At 50.2% G+C, this 16,887-nt stretch overlaps 1 protein-coding gene across 5 annotated transcripts in view; it reads left to right on the forward strand.

Annotated features, from left to right (window-relative positions):
• The window catches only part of LOC123442630, a 28,791-nt gene that overhangs the window by 4,914 nt on the left and 6,990 nt on the right, over positions 1-16,887 (forward strand). For 4 of the 5 annotated variants that reach the window (XM_045118728.1, XM_045118729.1, XM_045118731.1 and 1 more), the window contains exons 3-4: positions 12,458-14,008; positions 15,734-16,742. In XM_045118728.1, coding sequence (XP_044974663.1) covers positions 12,458-14,008; positions 15,734-16,742 — 2,560 coding nt within the window. The remainder of the gene's footprint in view (positions 1-12,457; positions 14,009-15,733; positions 16,743-16,887) is intronic. The other variant, XM_045118730.1, reaches the window with a different exon arrangement.

Genomic DNA, 16,887 nt, shown 5'->3' on the forward strand with positions numbered 1-16,887 from the left:
TCACTCCAAATATCATATCTAGGGGATAACATAAGATGAAATTATTATAGGTAGTAGAATCACATCAAAGTTATCCTTTACGATCAATCTATTGAGCTATTACTATAAGTGTCACAAACATCCCTAGATTTCATACTAAAATAACATTATATGATACACATCAATCAACTCCAATGTCACCTAGATACTCCAATATCACCATAAGTATCCGTGAGTCAATTATATGATATGCATTGAACAATTTCATATTCTTCATATTCAATCCATGCAATAGAAATTCAAAGAGTACCCCCAAGATTTTGATCAGAGAAGGTAGGATAAAAACGTGCATCACCCCATGTGCATAGATCCCTCATTGTCACCGGAATCAGCAAGTTGATGTCATAACATATATCAAGTGAATCAATAGAATAGCCCATTGTCACCATGGGTATCCACATGTAAGACATACATCAGGTGTTTTCAAACCAAATGTATTCAATCTCATATAACGAAATCTCAAACAGAAAGATCCATTTCATCACTTCAAGATAGCAAGGGAAGAACACCATATGATCCAACTATATTAACAAAGCTCATAACACACCAGTCGTGACATCTCAAGAACACGAGAGAGAGAGAGAGATCAATCATATAGCTAGTTGTACATACCCTCAGCCCCGAGGGTGAAATACCCCCTCCTCGTCATGGACACCGCCGGGATGAAGAAGATGGCCCCAGTGATGATTGCCCCCTCCGACGAGTTGCCGGAACAGGACTCCGAATGAGTTTTCTTCAGTACAGAGGCTTGTGGCAATGGAGCAAAAGTTCTAAGTTAACTTTTGGACTTTTTGGTATTTATAGGATTTTTCAGCATTGGAATCATGCTAAACGGAGACACGAGGTGGTCCCAAGCTATCAGGACATGCCTAGGGGGTGTCTGCACCTAGATGGCTTGAGGGCACCTGGTGCAACCGTCTGGTGGTTCTTCACTCCAGTATTTCTTATTTATTTCAGAAAAAGTCATCAAAAAGGTTCACACGATTCCGAAAACTTTTATTTTCGGCACAAAAACAACACCATAGTAATTCTTCTAAAAATAACATCAATCATGTTAGTTCTTGTCGGAATCAGGGCTCCGCGGACCCAAGGAAAGGTTCGAACATTGGGGTGCTCTCTCTCTCCTACCCTGTTCTGCATCGCGGCTACACAGCGACTCTCCGGCGGCGCAAGCCAGGAAAATGAGCTAAAACACACGGCAATTTACCTAGGTTTGGGCCACCTCGCGGTGTAAAACCCTACTCCTGCTTGTCATGGGATTGCTCGAGGTGGAAGACGAGTACAAAGGTGTGTTCTTGCCCTAGCCGGGGGATGAGGTTGGGTCCCTTCTATGGAGGCTGGGCCTCTCTTATATACTGGCCTTGGTCCTCTTCCCCCAAAAACATTGGCGGGAAAGGTTGCCACAACGACCATTTTCGAAAGGGGACAAGACTGCAATCCGCCCTCACAAAGGCATTCTTCGCGTGCAAAAACTTTTCTTCATGACGTGCTAGTGGGCTCGGGGATGACCTCCGTCCTGCCGAGCCCCTAGATTTAGCCCCCTTGCACCGAACGGGAAACCTTTGGGGCCGCTTCGGGAGCACGCTAGCTGGCCCAACCTATTTAGCATCGAAGGGGAAATCCTCCCTGTAAGCGCGTGCTGGCACCGCTCCTACACCGCCTGCATAGCTCGCCTCATCCACGTGAAGGAGCCGGGTCACGGGGCCCCGCCAAGTCGCCCTCGGCGGGCCTATCACACGAGGGTCTCAAAGGGAAGCCTCATGACGGATGCCCTCCCGAGGCCCTTGGTGACAACCTCCAAGTGCTCACCTCGCGTGGTGAGGGCCCTCGCAAGGGTCCTATTTGTTGGGCTGGCCGATGGGCCTAACCAAACTTATCGGCCGGATCGCGTCCGGGGCCGCATGCCGACGGTCCTGGATACCGCCGGTCCCAAGGGCTCGACAGTAGCCCCCGGGCCCGCGCTGGGTACGACTCCTCCCAACGGGAGGGGCAAGGTGAAGTGGGCCCTAACTACCTGCGGGCCCGGGCAGCGTGGCGCTCGGCCAGTTATGGGACGCCCTTGGTGCTTCCCATGACACCTCGGTAACCAACCCGAACTGGCACAAAGCCCGCGCCCGCGGTTGGCATGTCATTCCTCTCTCTTGCCTCGCGTCGTCTCCCTGCGTCTTTCTTCTTGCATAAGATTGCTCCCATCTGCAAAGAAGCCACCGCCCTTCCCCCACCGCACCGCCGCAACTCCTCCGAGCGGGGAGAGCGAGGGAATGGTGGCGGAAGAAGGACGCTAGACATTGGGACCCACATTGGGCAGGTCCACGGTGCTGAACCGCGAGGGGCTCAACAAGATCCTCCCCATGGTCGCGGCCACCTCGAGCGAAAGGCGGCCAACCAAGATCTTGCCGGCTTCGAGCCCCCCTCCCCACCGAGTTGTCGGCAACTTCCATCGCTCTTCACCGCCCGGAACTCTTCTCCAGCCTACTTACTCCATTCTCGGAGTTCTTCGACATCGTGCTCATGCATTAACAGATTCATGCACTACACCTTGACCCGAGGTCTGTTTTTTCCTCTTCCCGTCCTTCGCATTTCTCTATGAGGCTTCCCTTGTCGTCCCTCCTTCGGTGGCGCTTCTCCGGCAATTCTTCTCCCTTCAGCTGGCCGCGCCCGACCAACGCTCCAGGTGCGTGTCCCTTGAGGCAACGGGCGTGACGGCGGGCAAATGCATCGATATGGAGATCGATCACGTCGCCAAAGGCTTCAGGCAGCAATGGGTGTTTTTGGACGAGGGGCAGTGCAACCCCTGCTATTGACCTTGTCTTTCCCGGAAGCGTCGAGCTCCACGTGGGAGCATCCTCCACTCGCCGACCTGAGGTTGTCGCTGGTGTGGGGGAGATTGGAGACTTTGAAGGAAGCGGGGGTGACCGCCGCGCTGATCATGAGGGAATTCCTCAGGCGGCAAATTGCCCAGCTTCAACGTAACTCTCGTATGAAGTGGTCCTTCTTCGGACAAGACGATCCTGCAGGGCGACTCGCTCGACGGGGTGCTCCAGGTTCTGCTTGGTAAGTCCATCGACGGCCTCCCCCATAAGGGGCCCCTCTAGTACAAGTACACGAACAGGGGAGACTTTGCCCGGGCGATGCCCTGCTTCGACTAGTGGGGGCGCTTACAGGAGGCCACGAGGGGCCTCGGGACGCGCATGTCATGATGGCCTCCGAGACGGGGGCATAGCAGGCGCGGAGCCCCCTGCTGCGGCAGCGGGAGGTGGCGAGCCTGCACCTCAGGCCCGACCCAAGGGCAGCGCTGAGGTTCTGCCAAGGGCGCTGAAGAAGGGGAAGAGGTGGACCGCCAAGGATGAGTAACCACCCCCCGCCCCGTCTGCCCACATTTTACGTGCGTTCTTGCTTCAGGAGTGACCGGCCCTTCCTCTGCGTGGGCTTCCGATGGGCAACAGGGCTGGCCAGCCCCCTGGCCAGGCACGCGGCTTCTCGCCGCCGGCCGGGGTTCGAGAGAGCGACCATGGCACGCCGAACCATCGCACGAGCGATGTGCCTGGTAGCAGCGCAGCCCCGCCCTCGCCTGCTGATGTCGCGAGGAGAAGGTGGACAAGTCTCCTGGCGTCCCCCGCAAGGATCCCCGTCGTTGAGGATGTGTCTGTCGGATTTCAGGCTCCTCAAAACCCTAAAGATTCGAACTCAGGGGCATGTGCAAAGATTTATCGCGGGCTCGCCTCACCTAACTCTTTATTCGCTGTGGATGGCAGAAAACTCACTCGATGGTGAGGAAGACACAGAACACGATAGTTTACCCAGGTTCGGGCTGCTGGGAAGCGTAATACCCTACTCCTGCTTTGGTGGATTGCCTCTCGTGGAGGTTGGTGGATGAACTAGTACAGTGCTCGAGGGCCTCCGGAGGCTGGGTGGCCTTTGTGTGGTGCTAATGGGTGAATGAATGGATTGGATCCCCCTCAACGAAGTAACCTGTCCTCTATATATAGTGGTGGCCCTAGTCCTCTTCCCTTATTGGTTCGGCGGGAAGGGATCCCACAACGGCCAATTTCGAAGGGGGATAGGGGAACATTCTCCCCTGCCCAAAAGTAGTCTTCGCCTGCAAAGTGGTTGCCTCCGTAGCAGGGACGGGTCCAGGGATGACGTTCGTCCTGCCGGCGGCGGTGGTGGCCTTGTTGCACTAGAATGGAAACCTTTGGGAGATGCCTTGGGGATCCCTGGTACGTCCTTTGCCCCCTTTGCACTAAAGGGGAAACTTCACAGTCCTGTTGTCTACTGCTCGCTTGTCCTCCCCCCACGTCACCCTTCTCCTGAGGCTGGGTCTCGCGTCAAAATATCCGCCGCTTCGGAGGGGCCCTGAGGAGGCCCCCTACGGGTCTTGATACTATTTCTCCTCACGAAGCTTGCTCCCTCGCGAGGGCCTTGCCTTGAGTGATGCCGGTCTTGTTGGCTTTCGATCGATGAAGTGGGCCAACCCTGGGCCGTAGGCAGGGAGGTCTGGGTACCCCCATTCCCAGAACGCCGACAGTAGCCACCGAGCCCAAGGCGCGCTCGGGTTGGCTTCTTGGCAAAGCCTTGACGGTGCCTGAAGCATCGCGGGCCCTAATTGTGTGTGGGCTAGGCGGCACACGTGTCCAGCCGCAACGGGGCGACGCTATCGCTCCCCGAGGAGTCTGGGGCGCACCAGACCATGATGGCACGATATCCAAGAACCGCGATGACCATCATTGTTTCATTGAATGGCATCAGTGTGGTCAACCCACGCCTAACGGCCCTCACGGACGTGACCACACGGTTGACAGGTGAGGCGACGTGGGCGGCAATGTGTTGGGGAACAGCGCATGGGAAACAAAAAATTTCCTACGCGCACGAAGACCTATCATGGTGATGTCCATCTACGCGAGGGGATGAGTGATCTACGTACCCTTGTAGACCGTACAGCAGAAGCGTTAGTGAACACAGTTGATGTAGTGGAACGTCCTCACGTCCCTCGATCCGCCCCGCGAACCGTCCTGCGATCCGTCCCACGATCCGCTCCGATCTAGTGCCGAACGGACGGCACCTCCGCGTTCAGCACACGTACAACTGGACGATGATCTCGGCCTTCTTGATCCAGCAAGAGAGACGGAGAGGTAGATGAGTTCTCCGGCAGCGTGACGGCGCTCCGGAGGTTGGTGGTGATCTAATCTCAGCAGGGCTCCGCCCGAGCTCCGCAGACACGCGATCTAGAGGTAAAACCGTGGAGGTATGTGGTTGGGCTGCCGTGGCAAAAGTTGTCTCAAATCAACCCTAATACCTCAGTATATATAGGAGGCAGGGGGAGGGAAGAGGCAGCCTCAAACCCTCAAGGTTTGGCCGAAATTGGAGGTGGAGGAGTCCTACTCCAATCCTACTTGGAGTAGGATTCCACCTTCCCACTTGGAAACTCTTTCCACCTTGTGTTTTTTCCTTCTCAAACCTTATGGGCCTTAGTGGGAACTTATTCCAGCCCACTAGGGGCTGGTTTATCTCTTCCCATAGCCCATGAGACCCCTTGGGGCGTGACATCCCTCCCGATGGTCCCCGGCACCCCTCCCGGCACTCCCGGTACACTACTGATGACCCCGAAACTTTTCCGGTGACCAAAACAGGACTTCCTATATATCAATCTTTACCTCCGGACCATTCCGGAGCTCCTCGTGATGTCCTGGATCTCATCCGGGACTCCGAACAACATTCGGTAACCAACCATATAACTCAAATACGCATAAAACAACGTCGAACCTTAAGTGTGCAGACCCTGCGGGTTCGAGAACTATGTAGACATGACCCGAGTGACTCCTCGGTCAATATCCAATAGCGGGACCTGGATGCCCATATTGGATCCTACATATTCTACGAAGATCTTATCGTTTGAACCTCAGTGCCAAGGATTCATATAATCCCGTATGTCATTCCCTTTGTCCTTCGGTATGTTACTTGCCCGAGATTCGATCGTCGGTATCCGCATACCTATTTCAATCTCGTTTACCGGCAAGTCTCTTTACTCGTTCCGTAATACAAGATCCCGCAACTTACACTAAGTTACTTTGCTTGCAAGGCTTGTATGTGATGTTGTATTACCGAGTGGGCCCCGAGATACCTCTCCGTCACACGGAGTGACAAATCCCAGTCTCGATCCATACTAACTCAACGAACACCTTCGGAGATACCTGTAGAGCATCTTTATAGTCACCCAGTTACGTTGCGACGTTTGATACACACAAAGCATTCCTCCGGTGTCCGTGAGTTATATGATCTCATGGTCATAGGAACAAATACTTGACACGCAGAAAACAGTAGCAACAAAATGACACGATCAACATGCTACATCTATTAGTTTGGGTCTAGTCCATCACATGATTCTCCTAATGATGTGATCCCGTTATCAAGTGACAACACTTGCCTATGGCCAGGAAACCTTGACCATCTTTGATCAACGATCTAGTCAACTAGAGGCTTACTAGGGACAGTGTTTTGTCTATGTATCCACACAAGTATTGTGTTTCCAATCAATACAATTATAGCATGGATAATAAACGATTATCATGAACTAAGAAATATAATAATAACTAATTTATTATTGCCTCTAGGGCATATTTCCAACACAATGCGCCTGCAGGCCCACCTCATGGCGCCCGAGGGGCGCGCAACGCTCGTGCTCCCATGATGCTTGGTGGCCGCGGCTCACCTATAAATGTGCCCCGCCTTGGCAAGGGGAGGCACTGCGAACTTGAGCCTCCCTCTCTGCTTCCTTCGCTCTACTGAGAAAAAACTTATTTTCCCCTTCATTTCTTAGTCTTCCATGGCGTCTCCAAGGGCGATTCTGGCAGGGGGAAGCGCCCGGCTTCGTCCGCGCCCTCGTCCGCCCCGAGGACCAGCGGTGGAGGGCCCTGAGGGCGCCGCGCGTCCGCCACCGCTGGGCCCTGAGTGATGAGTAAGTCCCCCTTCTGCACTACCTTTTCCTGTTTGTCTCGTCCGCTGCTTGGTGGTTGATCTTCCCTTCTCTCTAGAGCGCCCACAACCAATAAGCTCAAGCTCGACAAGCTTCAGGAGGAGGCGGAGGGGCTGCGGGCTCAACTCGAGAGCGCCGAGGCCGCCCGCCAGGGCGAAATGGAGGCCAAGGCGGAGTTGGCTTCGCTGCCGAGGAAGGTCCAGGAGGCGGCTCACGCCGTTCAGGCCACCCAAGACGAGGTGGTGTATGCCCGGATGATGGCGTCCCAGTGCGACAAGCAGTTCGCGGGCATCGCCGGGCGGGCGGCGTGCGCAACGCGCCGATTTGTGGGGGATGCCCAGATGCTGCGAAGGGTGAACAGCGACGGGGCTACCTCGCCTTCTTCCAGAAGGTGGTGGAGACGCTGGAGGCCGGTGTCTCCCGCATGGAGGAGGACAACACGTCCGACGCACGCGAGCTTCTGGGCCTTGCCTTGACGCTTGTCTTCTCCAACCCGTGTCGCCTCGTCCTGGAGCTCGATCTCTAGCATGTCGTTGAGCCGGTGCCTGTTGAGCCCCGGTTCCTTCTCCGGGACGAAGTGCGCCCACACGTGGATGCCCTGGTGGAGTGGTATGTCTGGGTGCCCATCTCCAGCGAGGAGGAGAGCTCCGACGCTGAGCCTGCCGGCGCCAAGGGTGGTGTCGATGACCTCTCCCCCTAGGCGTCCCCCAGCTTCTGTTATCCTGCCCCTATAATGTTGGACCATGAACTGAGCAATGTTTGGCGTTAGGCTTTTGTGTGTTACCTTCGTCGTTCTCCCATTTTCCTTTCGCTCTTGAATCGATGGCTCGCTCGCTGGTAGTCGTTGCGGCTTGGCTTCCTAGCATAGGCCCGTCGATGACCCAGTCGTCGCTCGGGAGCAACAACAGTCAAGGCCCTCAAGAGGTCCCATCCTCCCGAGGCATCGTTTGTGCTGCTGCACGCTTGGTCGATGGCCTCGTTTCTTGTCGCGGCTTAGTCCTTAGGCCCTCGTGGATTTGCGTCGGTCCCTTCCGTTGCTCCTCCTGGATAGCTCCTACTTTGTAGGTGACGCAGGTGGAGCCCCTTCCGGTACTCTATGCCTGCGGGTCCCGGTCCCGCACATTTTTTATGACACCAGGGGTGACGGGTGGCATTATGGCCGGCAAGGCTCCTGAGGTGGTGTCGAGGAGCCCCCTTTGGCGCTCGAGCGATTCCCCATTCTGTCCCTTTGGTCATCGCCCCAGGACGCCCTGAGGCCTCCCGAGACTCTTTGTGGGGGTATCGTGCTCCAATCTGGACCCCTCGAGCGGGGGTCGACCATTGAAAATGTTTGCCCCTAGCACGGCAAGTCCTTGCTTTCACGCTCCTTGGCGCCTAGGGCCTATGCGGAGCGTTTAGCTCCTCAGAAAATGTCATCCAGAAAAAGAGGCTTCAAAACCGGCGAAACGAGAAAGCGCAAAAGAAAATCCACCCCCTTTTGTTTTTCAAACATCAACTTTTAAAATCGTCAGATTTAAATCTGGCACAAGATAGTTCAAGATCCAGGAAGAAGCAAGCAAATGCCGCGTCTAGCACCTAGGCTCGCATAGTCGGTGGACTGTGTTGATTTCCTTGCTAGCTGTGGGCATAGTCATTGGTGGACTAAGTTGATTGCCTCCGTCTTCTCCCCAGCGCAGAGCGTAGGGCTGCCACTAGGCGTGGGAGGGACCCCTCCGCGTCCTCGGGGGCCCCTGGGCGTATACAACATCGGCTCGTTATTACGTGAGAGTGTCACGGTGGGGGTGTATTTGGGAGGTCTCGAGGACGCTTTGGGAGGTCGCGAGGTGTATCCGGAAATGTAAGAAAAGAGATATCCTCTATGGAAAAGCCCGAGGAGGATGGGCGCCGGTAGAATGGACGTGACTCATCAAAGGTGACATCCTGGAAAATACACATCCGACGACTGACGGGATCCCAACACCGGTAGCCTTTATGCTCATCACTATATCCGATAAAGACACACTCAATAGACTGTGCAGTCAGTTTGGTGTGTTCATGAGCGGCAAGTAAAATATAGCAAACACAACCAAATAAATGAAGCACCGAATAATCGAGTGAACGACCAGAAATACGCTCAAGAGGAACACTAGCCTCTAGAGCAGTACATGGCTTACTGTTGATGAGATAGGTGGAAGTGGTATCAGCCTCGCCACACCATTATGATCATGAGCACCAGGACAAGAGAACCGAGTAAGCATATCCTGCTCAGCAAGAAGTCCTCGCAGCGCATGGGAGATGTATTCACCAGCTGAATCTGCGTGAAAAAACCGAATATGAGTGGAAAACATGGCAGTAGTTTTTTTTGTATATAGATAAGACCTCACTAGGAGAAGACATGAAATAGATCCAAATGTACCGAGAAAAATCATCTACAAAAATAATATAGTAGCGATAACCCCCTTTCGAAGAGAAGGTGGCCGGACACCAAACATCAAAGTGAACGAGTTCAAAAGGACGCTCAAACAATGACTCACTATGAGGAGATGGTAGTTGAATCTTCTTACCAAGCGTAAAACCCAGACAATCCAATAAAACATTACCGGAGACAGACCCCAGAACACCATGATGAACCAAAGACGAGGGATGAGAATCACATAAATGGCCAAGACGATGATGCCACTCCTGAAAAGAGCTGGTAGATGCAGCAACAGGGGTTGTGAGACTGGTGGCGGTGGTAGAAGAGGGAAGATAAAGCCAGTCAAGCTCCTAGAGACCATTAGAGAGTCGAGGGCTAGCACCAAGTAGAGCGCCCGTGCGACGATCCTAAACAGAACACGAATCAAAATCGAGAATGACCCTATAAATAGAGTCAACAGTCTGACCACCAGATATGAGCTGCATGGTAAGTCGAGAAACATGAGCGACAGAGAGAACATGAAATGAAGAAGTGCTAAGAGTATCTCGACTAGCTACAAGAAGGGGAGTGCCATCATCCGTAAGCACACGAACAGGAGACTCGACAGGTCGAATGGAGGTCAAAGTGAAAGAATCATAAGTCATATGAAAAGATGCTCCAGTATCAAGAATCCATGGGGATATACCTGAATGAGTAGAAGGTGATTTCTCACTGCTAGAAGAGTCAGTCGCAGAAACTGTCAGTGAAGAATCCTAAGCATCTCAGTTGTGCAATCTCACGTGCCAACAGGGACACGAGAGAAGAGGTCGAGGTAGAGATACCTATCAACGATGGGCAGTCACCACCACCCGTGGAAGCCCCGTGTAGGGTCAGTCGAGATTAACAAGTCGATGTGGAGTCGCATGTGAAAGCCACTGGCGGACTCGGCCCAGAGCAGTCACCGCGAGAGGAGTCAACGTAGGGCGACAATCACCAGATGCGGAAGTCATAGGAACAGACGCTGAAGAACGACCAACACTATGAGGCGGTGCAACTGTTCAAGGAGTCGATGTATAGCTGCAACCGTCAGCAATGTACGAGAAGGGGTCAATGTACAGGATATTGTAAGCATTGTGCCTTTTTTTTATGGGGAAAGATAATGCCCACACGTGTGGGCATTTGCAAACCGCCCACACGCGTGGATCCGCATCCGTTCGGAGTTGCATTATTGTTGGCATTTTTTGGCTTTTTTTATGCCACGTAGGAAGGGACTGGTTGTGGACGTTAAGGAGTTTGCCCACACGCCTGTTTCGCGCACGTCCACACGCGGCTGCCTACCAGACGTGTGGTGGAACTGATGTCGCGCCCACATACCCGCATGCTGTCAGTTGTCATGTCTCCCAGTGTTACGTAGCAACTGAAGAAACTGGCCGTGCCCACATGCATGTCTGTTGACATGTCTTTCCAGTGTTTACATGGCAACTGAGTAAAACTGTCGTGCCCGCATGCGTGCGAGTTGTTATGTCTTCTCTATGGCAACTGAGTGGAACTGTCGTGCCCACATGCTTGTGAGTTGCGATGTCTTCCCTATGGCAACTGAGTGAAACTACTGTATCACATGCCTATAAATTGTCATGTCTTCCCATGACAACTGAGTGGAACTGCCATACCCGCATGCCTGTCCGAGTGTTACATGTCAACTGAGTGAAACTGACCGTGCTCGCATGTCTGTCAGTTGCCATGTCTTTTCGGTGTTACATGACAACTGAGTGAAGCTATTATTCGAGGGCACACAAAACCGCGAGGTGGCAGGCTGGATGTGCAAATCGTGAGGCAGGAGGCCGAGCGTGTGGGCGTTAGCTATTTTGTCCATATGCCTGCCATTACACACCACACGGGACGTGTGGGTAACATTCCTTAACGCTCACACGTGTGAGACGTTATTAAATCTTTTTTATAACACTTTATTTAGGCGAAGCTAGGCAGCCGGAAGCAGGCCAAACTGGCCGAGATCCTCCCACAACCAGCCCATGGTAGATGTTACAGGCTAGCGGATGGGTCGATTCACGTCCCGCCGTCAAAACTCACGCGAGTGTGCGATGAATCAGCGGGAACCGATCTTGGACGGAGACCGGCGGGCGCGGATGTCAGCGTGAGTAGGCGGATGAGGACGGCGGCCTGGGCGGCGGCTGGCTGACGCGGACGCGGAGGGCATTGGGAACCGGCGGCCGGCGGCCAGCGGCCAGCGGCGGCAGTGGAAGGGATCCTTCGGCTCGAACCGCTGCCAGGGTCCGTGTCCAGATCGTCCTGCTACATGAATCACCGAACAAGTCCTTGTCCAGGTTAAGCGCAATCTTGCAGATGACAGAGTTCTTTGGTGACGAAGTCAGATTCAGATCGATCCTTGCAGATCCGGTAGAGGCGTAGAGCAGCAAAGAAAACTGCACGTAGGGGAAGGCAGTAGTAGCCAAGCACGACAGCGACGCGGAGGGTGTGGAGCAGTGCAACCGTAACGGAGAAACGCGACTGCGGGGCAATTGGATCTGTGCACGAGTTGCGGCGTGCGAAAAAAGTATCTAAAGCTCTAATACCAAGTTAGAAATAACAACTTATAGTATTATATATCATGAGGCAAAAACCATCATATATACATGTATAGGAGAGGCCAAAGGCCAGAATACTAAAGGCCAAGGGCCACCATAAATATAACTCTAATAGTAGGCACGGCCTACTTATTTGTAGTATGTGTATTTCATGAATATATAATATGCATATCAAATTTTAAAGTTGGGGGTGAGATACAATGTAGATATTCTTTTTCCCAAAGGATTAACCTTCCTTTGGGATGTTATATACTATAAAATTACGACAATTGTAACATCAAATCATGAATCTTTTTTTATTATCTCATTAATTTAATGAAGTGCATTTTCTTATTTTCTGAAATTTGGCATATGGTCCCAATACTTTTGGGACGTCGCCACTTATTGGTATTCTGTGATGTATCTTGAATAAGATGTATATTTCCTATTATTGTTTCTTTCTTATGGGATTTCACTAATTCTGACCAGGTACTTCATCATACTTGATGATTTATGGAGTATTTCGGTATGGGATATTATTAGGCGTGCTTTTCCTGATGTTGGTTGTCACAGCACAATAATCACAACCACCCAAATTCAGGATGTAGCATCGGCATGCTGTAGTTATCAGTCCAAGTACATAATTAAGATGGAACCTCTTGAGGATTATCAATCACGAAAATTATTCTTCAGTGTGGTTTTTGGCTCTGAAGATGCAGTCAGTTTTCCTGGGGATTTCGAAGAAGTTCAATCCGAGATTATCGAGAAATGTGGTGGTTTACCGTTATCAATTGTAAATATAGCTAGCATGTTGCCAGAGCCAAGCAAACGAAACCTCCAGGAATTGATGGGCATTCGAGATTCTTTGCCTTCTACTCTGAGGGCAAATCCTACTTCCGAAGGGATAAAACAAGTTGTTAAGCTTATCTACAATAATCTTTCCCCTGAACTGAAGACATGCTTGCTGTACCTTGTTGTGAATCCAGAGGGCTACACGGTCAGTAAGGATGACTTGGTGAAACAATGGGTAATTGAAGGTTTTATACGGGAAGGACAAAACAAAGAGGAAATTGCTGGGGGATATTTTGATGAGCTTGTCAGGAGAGGCATGGTCCAAGCTGTAGACATTGATTACCGAGGGGTGCAGTCATGTACACTTCAACACATGGTGCACGATCTTATTGTGACGAAATCCATTGAGGAAAATTTCGTCTGTATCGTGGACTGTTTTCAATCAGGTATAAATCTTCCTGAGAAAGTTCGCCGTCTGTCTGTCCACTTTGGTGGTGCAAGGAGTGCACGTATACCCACGGGAATCATGGTGTCTGAAGTTCGATCACTTGCATTTTTTGGATTCTATGGATGCATGGATTTCATCAAGGAGTGCGAGCTTCTTCGAGTTTTAGTTCTCCACGTTTGGGCTGATGACGATAAGGATACTTTTCGCCTCTTCAGAATTAAAAAATTACTTCCACTGAGATACCTCAAGATCGCATGTAATATTGCCGTCAAACTTCCAAGGGAAATTCAATGGCTACAATATTTGGAAATACTGGAAGTGGATGCAACAATAGTTGCTATTCCATGGGGTATAGATAGACTTACCAGACTCTCCAGTCTAAAAATTGCAGTTAGAGAGCTATCGAGGAAAGATATTCTCATCCTCCAAAAATTGGGTGCCCTAACTTCTCTTTCAGTGGACCTGAAGATAGCACCCACAGAATGGGTCGTCTTTGGCAAGAGAGGATTCTTAGTCCTCAATTTCTTCACGTTCAGGTGCAATGCACCACGTCTCTTAATTAAAGAGAGTGCAATGCCTAAAATTGAGAAGCTCAGTCTATGTATTAATGCCCCCACAGCACGTCAATATGGTAAGAAGCCTATCATCATCGAGCACTTGGCAAGCCTTAAAGAGATCACTTTGAAATTTCGGGGTGCAGTTGCTGACAAGGGTTCTGCCTTGACGAATGCTGTTACCAACGATGCAAGAAATCCTATTCCTTTTGTGGAATCAAGTCAAGACAATGAAAGACATACCAGGTATAAATACTTCTGCTCTTTTATTGCGGAGATTAAAATATATTCTCCTTTATTTTGCATACTACTATGTTTCACAATACTCCCACATTATTATTTTCAGTTCGCCGGAAAAAAAACTCCGATGTAAGTACAGACAAGCTAAAATGTGGGGCTACCTACACCACAGTCGCTTGCAAATTTCATACAGTCGACTTCAAAAGTGTAACTACGCCCAAAAAATATGCAAGTACACAATACAAAGTGCAATTTTATAAGAAAAGTTGCAAGAAAAAACTGCAACTCAAATACACAAAAAGTAATTTCTGGAAAATACACAAAAAGTGCAATTAGTCTAGTGGTTACTTGTAAGCCATTGAACTGCCCATTCAAGGGCGTGGGTTTGGACCCCATCTAGAACGTATTTCCTTTGCTTTTCCCATAAAGCACAAGTCCTGCACATACCTCTGCACATATCCGGTGATTAAAAATCGACTCTGTTTTAGTAAAACTGATAATTGTCTGCACCGTTAACTTTCAATAGGACCAAATCATAATAGTGTGGATTATGCCGTAAGGCTTATATGCAAGATGATCTTTGAAAGATGGGTGCAGAACTGTACGGCCTTGGTTTAGGTTTTGCTCTCCATCTGCGACGTGTCCACCTGAATATATATTGCTCAAAAGCTGCCCAAGCCTACAGTTATCCCATGTTTTTGGCTGATCTAGTTTATAAGGAAAACCATATCGAAAACATAAACAAATTGGTCCCTTCATAAGGAAAATCAGATCATAAACAAGTAGCAAGGGAAAAGGATATGAAAAAAAGAACGCCCGGAACAAAGCATGCCTAGCTAGGAGACATAAGGACCATCGCCATGAAAGTTTTCCCTTATGTTTTAAGCCGCCAAGAGAACTGGTCCTTAGTCTCTTTCACCGGGGTCCCTTCCTTGCTATTTTTATGGCTTTGGGCCAACTTTTCATCACATAAGCAGCTGACGCCGTTGTTATGTCTCCATCCTATTATCTGTTACTAGTTACCACGTATTTCGTGGTTTAATGAAATGTTCAAGTGGACTATTTTACCCCTATAGACCATTTCAAAAATGTTCAATGGGGAAATTAGGGTGTCTTATATTCTTTGTCTTCGAGGCTTGGCTTTATATGTATGAGTGTATTGCATAATCCACCACTTGAGCAACACCTGAACCCCTCTTTATGTGCAGGTTCCTATAACTTAAATAACCAAAAAACTTTGGATGTTTTAAAGCATGGATACATTTCTCCTTTTTGGATTGGGGAGTCTCTCACCTTCATACATTTTTATTCTTGGGGCTATGCATCCATAGGTCAGACGATGAAACGTTTGTCACCATTAATGACACGTCATCCCAACTGGGAGCTTATATGTTTTTTCATATGGGCAAAACCCATAAATTCCCACACTTGTTTCAATATTAGATTCTCTGAACGATATACTTAATAGTAATCCACTTTCATGTTATTCGGCTATAATTTGGTATAGCACCGTAGAAATGCAGCCTATTCAATTGGCAGCAGGCTTAATTATTAATACTTTCGGTGTATCCAACATATTCCCTTTTTTTTATTGCGGGTATTATCCAACATATTTCTTTTTTTTTCTTACCGTATCCAACCTATTTGAAGAGTAAACATGTGTAGTGAGATTATAGGAGTCTTGCCCTGCCAGTGTTTTGTTCCTGACTATATTCTCTTGTACTTTGACAGTGGTGGGCAGAATATGGCAGTTGGTATAGAAGTGCACATGATCTTCGACCTCAACAATTGTGATTATGCTGAACTCATCCGCCTCATTATTGCTGAACATGTCCAAGGGCATCCTCCTGTTCTAGGCAAGCAACTGTTCCCTAAAGAGCCAAAGAGGTGGATGCACATCAAGCTGGTGGCCGGCATGAATGAAACAACCCTTGCTGTTCGGGATGGCAATCTCAACCTTGTTGGCTTCCAGGCCAATAACGGGAGGTGGTACGAGTTGGGATTCACAGGGAGGAGCACGCGGATGCTTCCAGCATCGACCTTTTTGGAGTGTGACTTTGACTATACAGACTTGCTACTGGTAGACCATGACGATCCGAAAGAAAGAAACAGACTAGTCAGGGAAGAAATGGCAAAGCTCGAGCTATGCAGAAGATCAGCGATCGCAGCCGTGAGTCTTCTATCGGGCTACAATAATAAAATGGAAGGTGCAGCGGCTGACCGAGACACCAGGCGGGCACTGGTGAGCCTAATGCTCATGTTGTGCGAGGCAACGAGGATGACCCCATTCTTCGACACCGTGCTGGCTAGCTGGAGCAACATGGAAGGACGGAATAGCCGTATCAGAAAGGAAGATGCATTGTACATCTGGTACTGGAGAAAAATGTCGGCCGCACTGCTGGAGTGGGAAGCAACAGGTTGTAAAAGTTGGGGACCCAATGAAACTACCACAATGCTGTCCAAGGAAATCAATGTCAAATCCGGACAAGAGGCACTCTCTGTGGTTCAGGTGCTTCTCAACACACCTGTCGCCGCCAACAACACCATTACCAGAGGAGCAGGCCGACCTCTTGTGGAAGTGTTTGCCGTGCGCGCTGGCTCCGGTGTCGTCGTTGACACCATCTCTGTTTTTGATGGCAGACGCGGCCAGACCATCTACAGCCACCATGCTAGTCCCACTCACATCTACGGATTTCCGTCTCCGCCTACGTCTCCGTCTCAGTCTCAGTCTCAGTCTCAGGTACAGAGTGCTACTTATATTATACTCCCTCCGTCCTAAAATAACTGTCCCAACTTTGTACTAGCTCTAGTATAAATTTGTACTAAGATTAAGACATTTATTTTGTGACGTAGGGAGTATGTGAGTTTTTCATTATCTACTTTTA

The sequence above is a fragment of the Hordeum vulgare genome, chromosome 3H (genome assembly GCF_904849725.1).
Source record: "Hordeum vulgare subsp. vulgare chromosome 3H, MorexV3_pseudomolecules_assembly, whole genome shotgun sequence".
Lineage (NCBI taxonomy): Eukaryota > Viridiplantae > Streptophyta > Magnoliopsida > Poales > Poaceae > Hordeum > Hordeum vulgare.